The sequence below is a fragment of the Pleurodeles waltl genome, chromosome 2_1, assembly GCF_031143425.1.
Source record: "Pleurodeles waltl isolate 20211129_DDA chromosome 2_1, aPleWal1.hap1.20221129, whole genome shotgun sequence".
NCBI classification, from domain to species: Eukaryota; Metazoa; Chordata; class Amphibia; order Caudata; family Salamandridae; genus Pleurodeles; species Pleurodeles waltl.
In genome coordinates, this window is record NC_090438.1 from 66,473,686 (window position 1) to 66,488,023 (window position 14,338).

At 46.4% G+C, this 14,338-nt stretch overlaps 1 protein-coding gene across 2 annotated transcripts in view; it reads left to right on the forward strand.

Annotated features, from left to right (window-relative positions):
- Positions 1 to 249: 249 nt before the first annotated feature.
- Positions 250 to 14,338, forward strand: part of OPHN1 (oligophrenin 1) — a 449,584-nt gene continuing 435,495 nt past the window's right edge. For both annotated transcript variants that reach the window (XR_011199075.1, XM_069210164.1), the window contains exon 1: positions 250 to 1,311. Coding sequence is in view for 1 of the 2 variants with exons in the window: in XM_069210164.1 (XP_069066265.1) it covers positions 1,158 to 1,311 (154 nt within the window). In the remaining variant the exon portion in view is untranslated. The remainder of the gene's footprint in view (positions 1,312 to 14,338) is intronic.

Genomic DNA, 14,338 nt, shown 5'->3' on the forward strand with positions numbered 1-14,338 from the left:
AAACAAATGAAAACATTCTCTAACAGAATTGGAACGGGACTGCATCAGAGTAAAAGAAGTCCCTGATGCAATCTCATTCCACCACAGACTAAAATCATACCCTGTTGTCAGGACAAGGGGGAGCGTTTGTTGTGGCTGCTGTTTCGGTTCCTCGACAGCCCTCCCAAGCATCCCTCCTGGGCGGAGGGAAGCCTGCAGCACTGGCTCTTTAAGGCATGTGAGGAGTGGGAGGAGGAGAGGGAGGTGTCTGTTCTTGGCTCTGCTCTCTGCGGCCAGCAGCACTGCACACTCCGGGTGTCTGAATAGGACGAGCAGTCACCAACACCCTGCGCAGCCCGAGGAGGGGAGCGAGGACTGCAGGGGGCAGTCTCTGTGGACCAGGGACCTCCCGAAGAGCCAGCTGCTGCCAGATGTGCTGGTGACTCTGCTGTGGCAGGAGGACGCTGTAGCTGGGCTCTGTTGGGGCGCAGGATGGAGGATGCCCACTGATGCTCTGGACTCGGAGAGGAGGGGCGCTGAAGCAGGCGGACGGCTCCACGATCTATGTCCTTTGTGCTCGCCCTGCGGTGACAGCCCAGAGGAGAGTGTCTCTGTGAAGCAAGGAAGTGTTATCAGGAAGCAGCTCCCCTTACGCCTGTCTACATTTGGCAGTGATTTTTGTAGCACGACTAGGCGGAATTTAATTTGCCCATTGACTTAAGTTCGAGTGGGAATATTTTAGAAGTATCTCCGTAAAAGCTTAGAAAAATATCCGCATTTTTGACCTACAAAAGAGTTACTATCGTCCAATAAAGGGACCGGTGACATATGTCTCCTCGTGTGACGACTGCACCTGCAGCACTGAGCCATGCAGAACAGATGTGATTATTGTGTGATTTGTACTTGCTTTCCCAGGAGTTGATTCAATTTGCAACGATGTATGGATTTACCTATTTTTCCACTGACCACCCCGTCTGTTTCACTTGGATTTACTAAGCCTGAGGCTGTTGTGATGAAAACATAGCTTGCCCATAACATGGGCTTATCTTGGTTACGCTGGAATTGTAGCGCTTTATAAAGAAAACATCCCGCAGATGCACAGAAGGTGCTGTTTTCAACATTAAAGCACTGTTTGTACTGGAATCTCACATTCTAGTTTTCGGTCTGTTTCAAGAGCCATGGGGCACCCTCCGTTGGAGTTCAGCGACTGCTACCCAGACAGCCCTGACTTCAGGGAGAGGCTGAAGTGCTATGAGCAGGAGTTGGACAGGACCAACAAGTTCATCAAAGATGTCATCAAAGACGGCAATACGCTGATCAGTGCCATCAAGGGTAAGTCGTACCACGTGTGTTCGTTACTGGAACCTCTGCTGTGGCGTGCGGGCTTTGCTTTGCCCATACATATGCGATGCATTTGCTACCCCAAGATGCTGGATGTCTGACCTGAGTATCTCATCTGATATTAGTTTGCATTCTGGGGGTTATAATTTTTCCTCACCCATTTAAAAATTCGAAAGTGAGCTCATTTTAAGTTACTGTGCCAAGTTACTTACAGACCTGTTCATCAGTTGTAAAGAGTAATATTACTATGTATGTGTATTCTTGAGAAATCTGTAGCCCCCCAATTTGCACATTACCAATTCCACATATTTAGAAACGAAGAATGGGGGTTGCTCCCTTTCCATTCTGATTGCCGCCATCTGGAACCCCTTTGCCCCGCCTCTTCAATTGATTAACAGCTGAGTTTCATTTCTGAAGAGATTGATCACTTGCTGTTAAAATAGTGTCTCATCTTTGCTTAGTGCCAAGAAGCCTTGTTGGTGCATGTAGATATAAGTAGTATCCGACCACCTCCATCAGTTGCAGGACTACAAAATCCACAATGCTTAGCACGACAGGCGTCAGCTCGAAAACTGCAACCATTAGCTAATAATAAATGGATATGCAGGACCTTAATAGTGTATTTATCCCCTACCGCAGCGGACTGTACAACTGTGACACCAGCCATGTAGTATAACGTTCTATGTAAAACCAAACATTCTTGTGTACACCCTCACTGGAAAGTTATTGGCGCTAGAATTCCGTGCCCTTGGAATTCCTGGAACAGGGCTTTCTTCTGGTGACAAGCGTGCACTGTGCACCCCGCCACCTCATCTTTCCTTCACGTTTACCACAACTTGGCATCTTATGCCCACGCAGTGTTGGCCGATGTAAAGCCACAGTGGATGGTAAAACCGAACCGGACCAAAAGGTGCACGGGCGTGGGGGGGGGACAGACCCTAAAAAGGGAGGGCATTAGTAATGTTGATATTCGAGCCATATTATGAGACCATCCTAATGTGATGCCACCTAACCTCAGGGGCGCACATTATCGTGCCTTGCTTTGATATCAGAGACCCCTCCCCTGGCATCAGTGCCACCAATGTGATGTCACAGAGTCCTTGCATACATTTGTCAAAAGCCATATTATATGAGAGAACTAACTCGTGATATCAGTAAACCTAATATAATGTCAGTGAGCCCTCGGATAACGTTAGCCATGTTGTGGCATCTGAGACATTTCCTCGCACCATTAACCGCCACGGGCAGAGTTATTCAATGTTTATGGGCACCAACCATATTGTGATATCAGTGACTATGATAACACGGAGCAGTGACCTTTTTGTGACATCAGCGATGGCACTGAGATCTGTAACCATAGCGTGACGTCAGTTTTTTTTTTTCGATGCGTTGTGAGATGCTGCCGACCCCTATTGTGTGGTCAGGCCTTGCATTGGTGATAACCACGAGTACTTGTATAGTGACTGTAAGCCTGCTAGGAATAAGTTTGTACCGTAGTGCAAAGTCAAGGAACCCACAGATGAAATCTGCAAAGGCTGCTTGTCTGATCCCTGTCTAGGTATGTCTGAGCCATTTCTCGTGCCTGAGCCATTCCGTTGTGCCTCTACAAGTTTTCGAGGTATCCGTGAGCCCTATTCGAATGTTTGTGTGCCTTATCTTCGTGTTACCGAGCCCCGTTGCGGCATATGTGGACCATGTTCTGTTTGTGAGTCCCAGTGAGGTATCTGTAGACTCTGCCAGTGTATCTGTGAGTCCTAGTGAGGTATCTGTGAGCACTGTCAGTGTACCTGTGAGTCCTAGTGAGGTATCTGTGAGCACTGTCAGTGTACCTGTGAGTCCTAGTGAGGTATCTGTGAGCACTGTCAGTGTGTCTGCGAGTACTAGTGAGGTATCTGTGAGCACTGTCAGTGTACCTGTGAGTCCTAGTGAGGTATCTGTGAGCTCTGTCAGTGTACCTGTGAGTCCTAGTGAGGTATCTGTGAGCTCTGTCAGTGTACCTGTGAGTCCTAGAGACGTATATGTGAGCTCTGTCAGTGCATCTCTGAGCTCAGTGTACCTGTGAGTCCTAGTGAGGTATCTGTGAGCTCTGCCGGTATATCTGTGAGTCCTAGTGAGGTATCTGTGAGCACTGTCAGTGTGTCTGCGAGTACTAGTGAGGTATCTGTGAGCTCTGTCAGTGTACCTGTGAGCACTGTCAGTGTGTCTGCGAGTACTAGTGAGGTATCTGTGAGCACTGTCAGTGTGTCTGCGAGTACTAGTGAGGTATCTGTGAGCTCCGTCAGTGTACCTGTGAGTCCTAGAGACATATATGTGAGCTCTGTCAGTGTGTCTGCGAGTACTAGTGAGGTATCTGTGAGCACTGTCAGTGTATCTGTGAGTACTAGTGAGGTATCTGTGAGCACTGTCAGTGTACCTGTGAGTCCCAGTGAGGTATCTGTGAGCTCCGTCAGTGTACCTGTGAGTCCTAGTGAGGTCTCTGTGAGCACTGTCAGTGTGTCTGCGAGTACTAGTGAGGTATCTATGAGCACTGTCAGTGTGTCTGCTAGTACTAGTGAGGTATCTGTGAGCTCCTTCAGTGTACCTGTGAGTCTGAGTGAGGTATATGTGAGCTCTGTCAGTGTGTCTGCGAGTACTAGTGAGGTATCTATGAGCACTGTCAGTGTACCTGTGAGCACTGTCAGTGTGTCTGCGAGTACAAGTGAGGTATCTGTGAGCTCTGTCAGTGTGTTTGCGAGTACTAGTGAGGTATCTGTGAGCTCTGTCAGTGTGTTTGCGAGTACTAGTGAGGTATCTATGAGCACTGTCAGTGTGTCTGCGAGTACTAGTGAGGTATCTGTGAGCTCTGTCAGTGTGTTTGCGAGTACTAGTGAGGTATCTGTGAGCACTGTCAGTGTGTCTGCGAGTACTAGTGAGGTATCTGTGAGCTCCGTCAGTGTACCTGTGAGTCCTAGAGACGTATATGTGAGCTCTGTCAGTGTGTCTGCGAGTACTAGTGAGGTATCTGTGAGCACTGTCAGTGTGTCTGCGAGTACTAGTGAGGTATCTGTGAGCTCCGTCAGTGTACCTGTGAGTCCGAGTGAGGTATATGTGAGCTCTGTCAGTGTGTCTGCGAGTACTAGTGAGGTATCTGTGAGCACTGTCAGTGTATCTGTGAGTACTAGTGAGGTATCTGTGAGCTCCTTCATTGTACCTGTGAGTCCGAGTGAGGTATATGTGAGCTCTGTCAGTGTGTCTGCGAGTACTAGTGAGGTATCTGTGAGCACTGTCAGTGTGTCTGCGAGTACTAGTGAGGTATCTGTGAGCCCTATCCTGGTATCTCTGAGATGCCTCATTGAGAGCCTTGTGGTTTATGATCGGACCTGCGGTTAAAGACGTGTCTTGTTTTATCTAGGAGGCCTTTTGTGGTGTTTGTCACACGCCAGCGCGTGCTCTTTGGCAACCCTGGGCCGGTGGAGCCGGGGAATGGTGTAGTGATACCTGCACTGTGAAGGGGGAGGGGTCAACGGGGGACACCTTGTTCACTGGCCTTGATGCTAAGCTTCATTCCCCAGCCGATAGTCACTCTTACTTTCAGTCTCCGAGGACGATGAAATTAGTATCAATTTCATTGGGTAATAATACTGAGTCTTCCTAACGCAGTTAGATACAGACACTAGGGTATGAAGCGAATTATAAATAAAAGCCGATTTACTTACCTACCTTCTGCCGGTGTGCACGGATGAGGCTTTGCCAAGGTGCCTGTCCTGGAAGCTTCTGGCACCAAAATACAGGAAGGCAGTGGAGAGCAGTGAAGGCTGGTGCACTGGGCATATAGTTATCAGAGGGTTGAAAGTGTTTCCTTGCCTGTGTTAAAGGCTGGTGTCTTGTCGACCCCCTGCTTGAAGACGCCGCATGCACAATGCACTGATCTGTAAGATAAAAGTGAGATTTCTGGTTCTTGCCTGTCCGCCTGCTGCTGCCATCTGTTATCACATACAGCTCAATAATTACCTTGAGCCCTCACCCTCAGTGTACTTTTGTTCTAACTAAACATTCCCACCGCCCTCCTTCTGCCCCGAAGTAGTTTATCTGCTCAACTTTTAACCATGCAAGCTTGTAAAAAAAAAAAAAAAAAAAAGTGCCTTGTTTTGTAGTGGGGTACTCTGCCCCACGTGGATAGAGTAGCCATTTCTGCTTTAGAAAACAAACAAAAAAGGCACCGTCCACCATTGCAATCGACCATCTCTTAAAACATGAGTTGTTTCCTGAACAAAGGGACAGCTGTTGAAGAACGGGGGTGTCCTGGCAAATCCGGGACTCTTGGTCCCCCAACTCTTGGATGTGCTGGTCATTTGGCGCCAGACCTGATGAGGCTGGGTGCCAGTGCAGCTGACCTGCCCCGGAAACATCCTCAGTTGTGCACCCCGAGGGGCTGTTCTGAGGTGCAAGGGTCCAACCAGTCACCCTGACAATAAACCCAGAAAGATAACTGAATGGGTTGTGCACATGCTGCGAAGATCTGCCACAGGTCCAAATCCTGGCAGGGCAGAGCCAGCTCTCTTTGATCCATCCGAGGTCGAGCACACCGGTACCATCGACGCTGGTGATGAAGCAGGCGAAACAATAAATTCGGGTTACACTTTTTGCAGTATCAGTCAGCAGTGATTAGAATGTGTGAGTTATATGCACCAGCTGGTGTGCAGTGACTCGCCCCCTATGAACCCTTTCGCTGCCGATGACTACAAGCCTCTTGTATGCATTTGATATGCACTTTTTCACAGCTGCATATAGCGCTTCATGCCCCTGAGAAGGCACCATAGTGCTTGGAGTGGATGGATAGCACGCTAATCCACGCGTTTTGGACCATGACTGGAAAGTGGAATGGCATTTATTGCTGTGTAAACTTTTCCCACTATGTATCTGGAAGAACATTGATATTTGAATGGAAAAGCTGGATTTCCAGTGCCTGCTGAGTTCGACAGCGCGCCCTGCAGATTGGCTTAGTGACGCGCAGTATTCATAAGGCTGCCTTCCTGAGAGGGTCGTGTGGAGGGAGAGAGGGCTAAGTCACAGACTGCGCGGCTGTGCTGCAGGAGTGGGAGGTAGCACCTGTGTGGGAGGTAGAACCCTGTGTGGGAGGTAGAACCCTGTGTGGAAGGTAGTGTCTGTGTGGGAGGTAATGCATGTGTGATGGGAGGCAGCACCAGTGTGGCAGCGAGGGAGGGAGGCAGCGCGCTAGCAATGTGAGATAGCAGCACCAGTGGGTGAGGGCCTCAAAGATGTAGCTGGGAGGGGTTGGAGGTGTTTGGGGTGTCACACACCCCTCTAATAACTATATTTTCTGATAAATAGTTGGGTACAGGTGCTTTCAGTATGGTGCGGTGTCTGTTGTATTTCACCAATAATTTTTGCATACACACTGTCAAAAATGTTGGATATTTTGTTTCTTTTTTACAAAATCTTCTGTTTTCTCTAATCTAGTAACCCTGCCAGTCTGCATTCCTCTCCCACTCCACTGCACTTTAAGCCACTCTCATGCGCCCTCCTTATTGTATGATGTTTTTATCATTAAATGCCAGTCTGATTGTTGAAAATCTGAACCTTGCATCCCCACCCCCCCAATCTCACTGATTAAGGTGCGCCTCTAGTGCGGGAGGCAGCGGCACTGTGCCAGTGTGGGAGGCAGTGCCAGCATGTGATGGGAGGCAGAGCCATTGTGGGTACCAGCACCAGTGTGTGATGGGAGGCAGCGCCGGTGTGGGTAGCAGCTCCAGCGTGTGATGGGCAGCAGCACCTGTGTGGGTACCAGAGCCAGCGTGTGATGGGACGTATTGCCATTGTGGGTACCAGCGCCAGTGTGTGTGGGAGACAGGAGGCAGCGCTAGTGTGTGATGGGAGGCAGCGCCTGTGTGGGTACCAGCGCCAGTGTGTGATGGGAGGCAGCTCTAGTGTGTGATGGGAGGCAGCTCTAGTGTGTGATGGGAGGCAGCACCAGAGTGTGATGGAAGGCCGCGCCAGGGTGGGTACCAGCACCAGTGTGTGATGGAAGGCCGCGCCAGGGTGGGTACCAGCGCCAGTGTGTGATGGAAGGCCTCGCCAGGGTGGGTACCAGCACCAGGGTGTGAGGGGAGGCAGTGCCAGGGTGTGATAGCAGCGCCAGAGTGTGATGGGAGGCAGCGCCTGTGGGTACCAGCACCAGGGTGTGATGGGAGGCAGTGCCAGGGTGTGATAGGAGGCTATGCCAGTGTGTAATGCAGCGCCTGTGTGGGTACCAGTGCCAGTGTGTGATGGGAGGCAGCTCTAGTGTGTGATGGGAGGCAGCTCTAGTGTGTGATGGGAGGCAGCGCCAGAGTGTGATTGGAGGCAGCACCAGAGTGTGATGGAAGGCCGCGCAAGGGTGGGTACCAGCACCAGCGTGTGATAGGAGGCAGTGCCTGTGTGGGTGCCAGCGTGTGATTGGAGACAGCGCCAATGTGTGATGGGAAGCAGCGCCTGTGGGTACCAGCACCAGGGTGTGATGGGAGGCAGTGCCAGGGTGTGATAGGAGGCTATGCCAGTGTGTAATGCAGCGCCAGTGTGGGTAGCAGCGCCAGAGTGTGATGGGAGGCAGCGCCAAGGTGTGATGGGAGGCATCGCTCATGTGTGGCCGAAGGTGCCGCGGCGACAGACACCCTTCTACCTTTTGCTGCATCAGGAGGGGACAAACAGCCCCGGGATGAGGCCACTGCAGCTGTGTGTAGTCCTTGCAGAAGGCGACTCTTCACAGCGGAAACCTCTAGTTATTTTTCCAGCATGTTTATTTGTGCAAGTGTGACCTCTGTCTCTGTGCTAAGGGGTTTTATAGTACAAGCACACATGCCAATAGACCCGACTCAGGCGGAAGACTCCTAATTTTTTTTAGCAAAAATGAATAGATTTTGGCTGTCTCCCGCCTGAAATTGCCTCCAGCTCCAATAGAAGTCAATGTGTGAAATACATTCTCCCGATTAGTGTTTTAAAATCTCCCACTTTCCTCTTCTAAAATGTTAGTATGTATGTGTGCAAGGAACACAAAGTGCTTTGTGCCATCACAGCTGTGAGCTGTAAAATGGGATGCAGCGCTTGTGTTCGGTTTTACGGTTGAAGGTATGAAGAAACCCGCTCACCGTCCGGATTTGTGTGCTCACAATTTCCCCAGAGTTCAGCGTAAAGAGAATTGCTTGTGTACCTGTGTGATCGGGTAAATCGATCTCAGAGAATGTTTATGCACTTTACGCCCTTGTAAGTGGCAGAACTACAAATCAAGTGCCGACCCAATACTATGCACTAGTGTCATTACCGAGTGTTTTTGCCTCGATTTACTGTGGCGCTATGAATGACGTCATTGGAGCTGAGGCCACTGGCAGTAATCTTTCAGACAGAGCACCCAGCTTTAGCATTTTTTTATTTTTTTATTTTTAACCAGTTCTGCTTGTCTCCTTTCAGGTCATTCAGAACGCACAGCATTGCCCATAGACATCTCTTTGCACCATTGTAGTGTCTCAACCAGTCTTAATTTATTCTGTGAATTATGTGGTTTGCATCCCTGTATTTACAATGAGGAAAATTGAAACTACAAGGGTTAGAATAAAACAGTAACATAACACCGGGAGTGGACAAGATGCTGATGCTTGACAAGGGATCAGGGCCGCCAACTTTCCACTATCACTCTGCAGGAGCCTGTGCCCAGGAGACCTCAAAACATGCTTATTGGGGAGCAAGTGAACTATGAGTCGCTGGATGCAGTTTTGCAGTAAGCCATATCAAAAATATAAGTTGATCTGAATAAAGGGGGATTGCTACTTTTATGTTTTTGAGATCTGAACATTTTGCCACCTCCTGCAGTCAGCCTTGGCTGCTCGCTAGTGCCACTTTTGAGAAACAAGTTTACAAAAAGAATGGCTGTGGTATCCAATTGGAATGGCTTAGTCCATCACTCATACTGCCAAGTAACCACCTACTGCCACAGGACCCAAGGAAATGTCTCACCATCTTCTAATGCCTTTTTCCCATCATTGGAAAATATTAGAACAGTTCGGAAACAGGCTGATTAAAGGTATAAAGAACTCTAAAAAAGATTTGACCAGACACTTATATGGTGAGCACTGAAATGGAAGGGCAGATACTACCAGTAGATGTGGCCCAGCAGGTATGTTTTAGCAAGGGATCCTAGGAGACTAGACATCTAATCTCAGCTTTACCATTGTGCCTAAATGCACTGAAATAAACACTGCAGTTTTAAACTAGGCCTGAGCAAAGTTCGCAGACTTCTGTTATGTGGCCAAAAAAACTCTGCCGCTCTATGTGCAGTTCCACAAAGTGGGGGGAGGTTGCGCTGTTGATGTCGATTTTTAGCGCCAGGGGTTTGTCTAGCTCTGTAAAATCAGCGTGAGCGGCACCATGCGGAGCACAAGAGGCCACTGCTTCTTTTCTGCTGCTTGAGTAGATTTTCAACTCAAGCGGCAGCTTCCTCAATGTGAACAGAATGTTTCTCAATGCAAGCTGTAGCGACCATCAGCGACTGTCCGTGTTGAGAAATCTCGCTGGGAGGTGGTCTAGGGTAAGATTTTCCTTGCTCGAGTTCGCAAACTTAACGTTGGCAAGCGCGAGCAAGGAAAAAACTGTGTTCCGCTACACCAAGTTTTTCAGAACTATGTGCTCTAAGAGGAGAGCACATAGTAAGAAAAACACTGCAAACCCCGCGAGCAGAGTGGAGTTCACCACCCACCTTTATTTTAAACTGCCAATTCGATTTGGCAAAATAGACTGTTTGTCAGGCTTAAATCTTCATTTTTAGTTTGAGCGTAAGCATTCGATCGCATGTATAATTTTAGTGTACTTTTTATGGCTTAAAGCGATTTCATTTGTTGTTTGCAGTGTCCTTTAAAAATTCTTGCTCACTAGTGGTCAGTTCTGCCTTTTTTCCCCTCCTTTTTCTGTTCCAGAACAGTGACCAACTACTGTATTATTCCACTTTGGTTTCTTTATCTGTTGCTGTGACAGACTATTTTTGTTATTTCTTTGGCGCTCCCCTTTCACTGCACGTGTTTTTTTGCTGGTAGCTGCTTGCATTTTATTGCAGTGTTTAATTCCTTCATTCTCTTCCCATGTCGCTGACATTTTTTTTGGCTTTATTCCAGTGCTGTCCTCCTTTACCTCTGGTTCCTAAAATAAGGTTATTTTACAAAAGAAACACCCGGTTGTTTAGCTCACTGCTCACAAAAGCCACAATATGCCTTTTCTGGTAGAATGTAGCTAAAGCTAGAAGCAATGATGTGAAACCTGCTTAGCCTCACATCGCATCTCAAGTCTCTCTCTCCTGGGCCCCTTCCTGCCAGCATGCACAACATCCCACACAGAACATTGCTTATCTCCTTTATTGGGGCCATAAATCTTCTAAGGCTGCTGAGCTTGCAAGAATGCTTGCAAGACTTTGCATTCTGTTAAGATAAAAAGAAAATAACTTTTCCACACTTATTTTCCAATTTTTGTTCAGACGTTTACACAGCGTGAGGTAGTGCAGAAAGTTCTCGTCCCTCCTCAAAGGCTTATGATTTCTGATGTCAGTAGCCACTAGTGACCACCAAAACACGGCAGGAAAAGGCGAAATTATGAGACCGGGTTGACCAACTTATTTGGCAAGAAAAGTCCAGTTCTGAATTTGCAATGCCAATAGCTCTAACTCAAGAAAATGTGAGACCTATTGCATTGCAAATGCTTGTTAATACTTGTCACCTCTGAGGTACACCATAAGGGACCTTAGGGCAGGATGCATTGTATTTAAAAAGTAGGACATGTGTTTTTAAGTTTTACATGCTCTGGTTGAAAAACTTCTAATTTAGGTTTTCACTATTGTCAGGGCTGTCTCTCCCATTGGATAACATTTAAAAAGTGCTAATATTTGATTGGGAGCAAAAAAGGATGTCAAGATTGGACTCAGTTTATCAATTTTTTCTTGTGTTGCGTTTTCACTTTATTGCTGTTTGTGTGCTGCATAAATACTTTGCACATTGTCTTTAAGTTAAGCATGACTGCTTTGTGCCAAGCTACCAGAGGGTTAAGGACAGGTTAATTTAGTGATTTTTGTGGTTTACCCTGACAAGGATTCTAATGTTTACGTGGCACACTTTGTCATAAAATGTTCAGATTTGGAAAACCCCATATGCATTGTGTATGTTCGGGTTAAGACAGTGGTGGCCACACTGCTGTACAATTACTAAATACCTTTACAGAGCTATGATTAGGTGAGCTGTGACACTTGCCTTTTAAAGAGTATTTCTTTGGAGTAGTTCAAGGCTGCAAAATGTTTCCTGGGTGTCTTCTACACAAATGGTGAGTCGATTTTTAGTACTTCAGAGACAAGATGTTTTTGATTCTATTTGTACCCTACATGTTTTCTAGTGAATAAATACAAAAGAAGTTCCATGGGGCAAATACGAAAATACCAACTGAAAGTAATATAAACAATTTATTACCTAAAACCAGTTTTTTATTTAACTGCATCTGCCTGGTATGTTCTGCTTATCAGGTTTGTCGATGTCTAAAATGCACATGCTAGCTACTGGATTCATCAGAAACTGTTTATACTTTGTCAGTGGGACTTTTCACTGGGTCAGCTTGAGTATTACTTAAACGGAATGATTTCCACCCAGAACCAATAAAATGTTCTCTTTCCATTTGTTATATATATATCCCTTGCCATAGATTCTTGGGTTGAACCGGGACCTTCCCAATTCAAAATAGTCACTGGGCTCCTTCCCTCACATTAATAATCTTTCTGAGGAAGATAGAAAGGGCAATAATCTCTGTGTTTGTTAAAGGCTAGACAACTTTCAACTTGGTCAACCCTTAGTTACCTGTCTGTGAGCACCTAGCTTTCTGTAAACCTTGCATACCATTCCCCGTGCATCTCAAGTGACAGATGTGTACTGTACCTCTCTGCATTTACTAAACTGTTCCCCTGTATGTGTAGCTGTTGCTTGAGAATCCGTAACTCTTGACCATCATGAGTGATCAGTGCTTCTACAGTCACATTCATTGAGACACTTGTGGTTGAACAATATCCCTGTTTGATTGATCTCTGCCTGTGTGTTTTGCTTCACTAATGAGCTGAAAAACTCATGCACTGACAAAAATCTCTGGAATGCACTTCTTAGTCCAAAGAAGACATCTATTATTTCACGTCGCAAGGTTCGTAAAAGGAGATTAGTATGCTGAAAGTACACGTTTAAAAATGGTCATAGCAAAGAAATGAAAACATGTACAAATGATTCTCCACTGCAGTATACACAGCAAATATATGTATCTGTATTCTAATGCTAAGCAAATAATGAATTAAAAAATATGCATCACCATGAGGGAAGGGCTTAACTGCTTCATCTCCCTCCTGTTCAGCATCAGATCGCCAGATCCCAGAACGATCGAGAGAGATCAATTATCCTCATGGGAATGATGACACACCCCAGCGTCCTGGATATGCTTGAGATCTGCAAACACTCTCAGTCCCTTGGTCCATCTGGTCTCGGCCTCTTATACTTTGAACAAACAAGAGAGGAAACTTCTAGAACCTCCCTCTCACTGCAGAAGTTTATTTATTCAAAAAATGCTGATTGCTTTAGGCCAGCTTTGAAAATAACAAGTCGGGACTTGGCCACAATCCCAATTGGCCAATTCATAACAAGACTGTTCCCTGCCGTCTTAGTACATTCTTATCAGCCTAAGCCCTCGTTGGGAAAGAACACGAAAAATAAAAACATGAGCACAGTGTACAATGTGGAAATCTACTTGCAGCTTTTAAAGTGGCGGTGGCTAATGCTAAAATAAAGTCAATAGGCAAAATGAATGTGACGGTGTGCTGCTAGGCTAAGTGCAACATGGAGTCAGTGGTCAAAACATAAAAAACACTACACTGTGTCAAGCTGTACCTGTTTAAAGGTGTCTCTCCTTAGTGATGACAGCCACAACAAGGGGAATGATACCCTCACTTCTTTTAAACCAATACCCCCACCCCCCCCCCTTTCAGCACCAGCCCACTTCCAGTCTCATCACTGACAGGCTGTCAACTTCATTAAATTTCATCCTCCCACACAAACAACATTAGAAGAACCCAGAGGCATGTACACTTCAGAAGGTAGTTGAACACATGGCTACTTCTTAGATAACTGCACCACCCACACCCTTGCAACAGAGCCCAGAAAACAGTAACACTCCCAAGCACGATTCTCAGCTTACAACCCACGAAACAACACAGCCATCAAACAGCTTTAATATGCAGGTTAGCTAAGAAGAACTGTCCTATGGTTCACTGTGGCATTATAAAGTTATATACTTGCATATACAACAGTTATGGCCCATGGTAAGACCGTAATACATAGCGGTCATGCACTATATAGCCAAAAAAACAAACATCATCAAATGATCAGGCATGAAATAACTGAAGACATAGCTCACACTTTGCTAGACAATTCAAAGGACTTTTATATAGTCCACCACTGAAGGTCTCAAATATCTATAGAATCTGACAGCGTCTTTACATCTCATGAAGACACTGAGATATGAAATGATAATTAAATTGCCCATCCCAACAGATCTCACCTCTTCTCTCCCTCCAAACATGCCATATCAGGACCTCAAATATACCCAAAATCTCAGTGTGGACTACTCTGTGCAATGACCAGGTAAGCAGACTATATTATAAGAAATATAAAGGAATCTGCAGAGCTGTTCAAAGCTTCCAACATACTGAAAACCATAGAATCTGACCCTTACTCTTCATCATGCACCACACTGCTGTGTGCTTTGTCCCAAAATGTGATAACCGTGCTCATAATGCACAACATGGAAAAACATCCCACGTAGGATCAAAACCAAGACAACATACTTCCAACCACACACACTACGCATTGTAGCGTGCTACCTATGTGGTTAAGCACTTCAGCACCCCACATAGGGATAGTAAGCTCTATATAAGTGCTGCAATAAAATATAATATGACTGTCATTAACTGCCTTTGGAATCACTG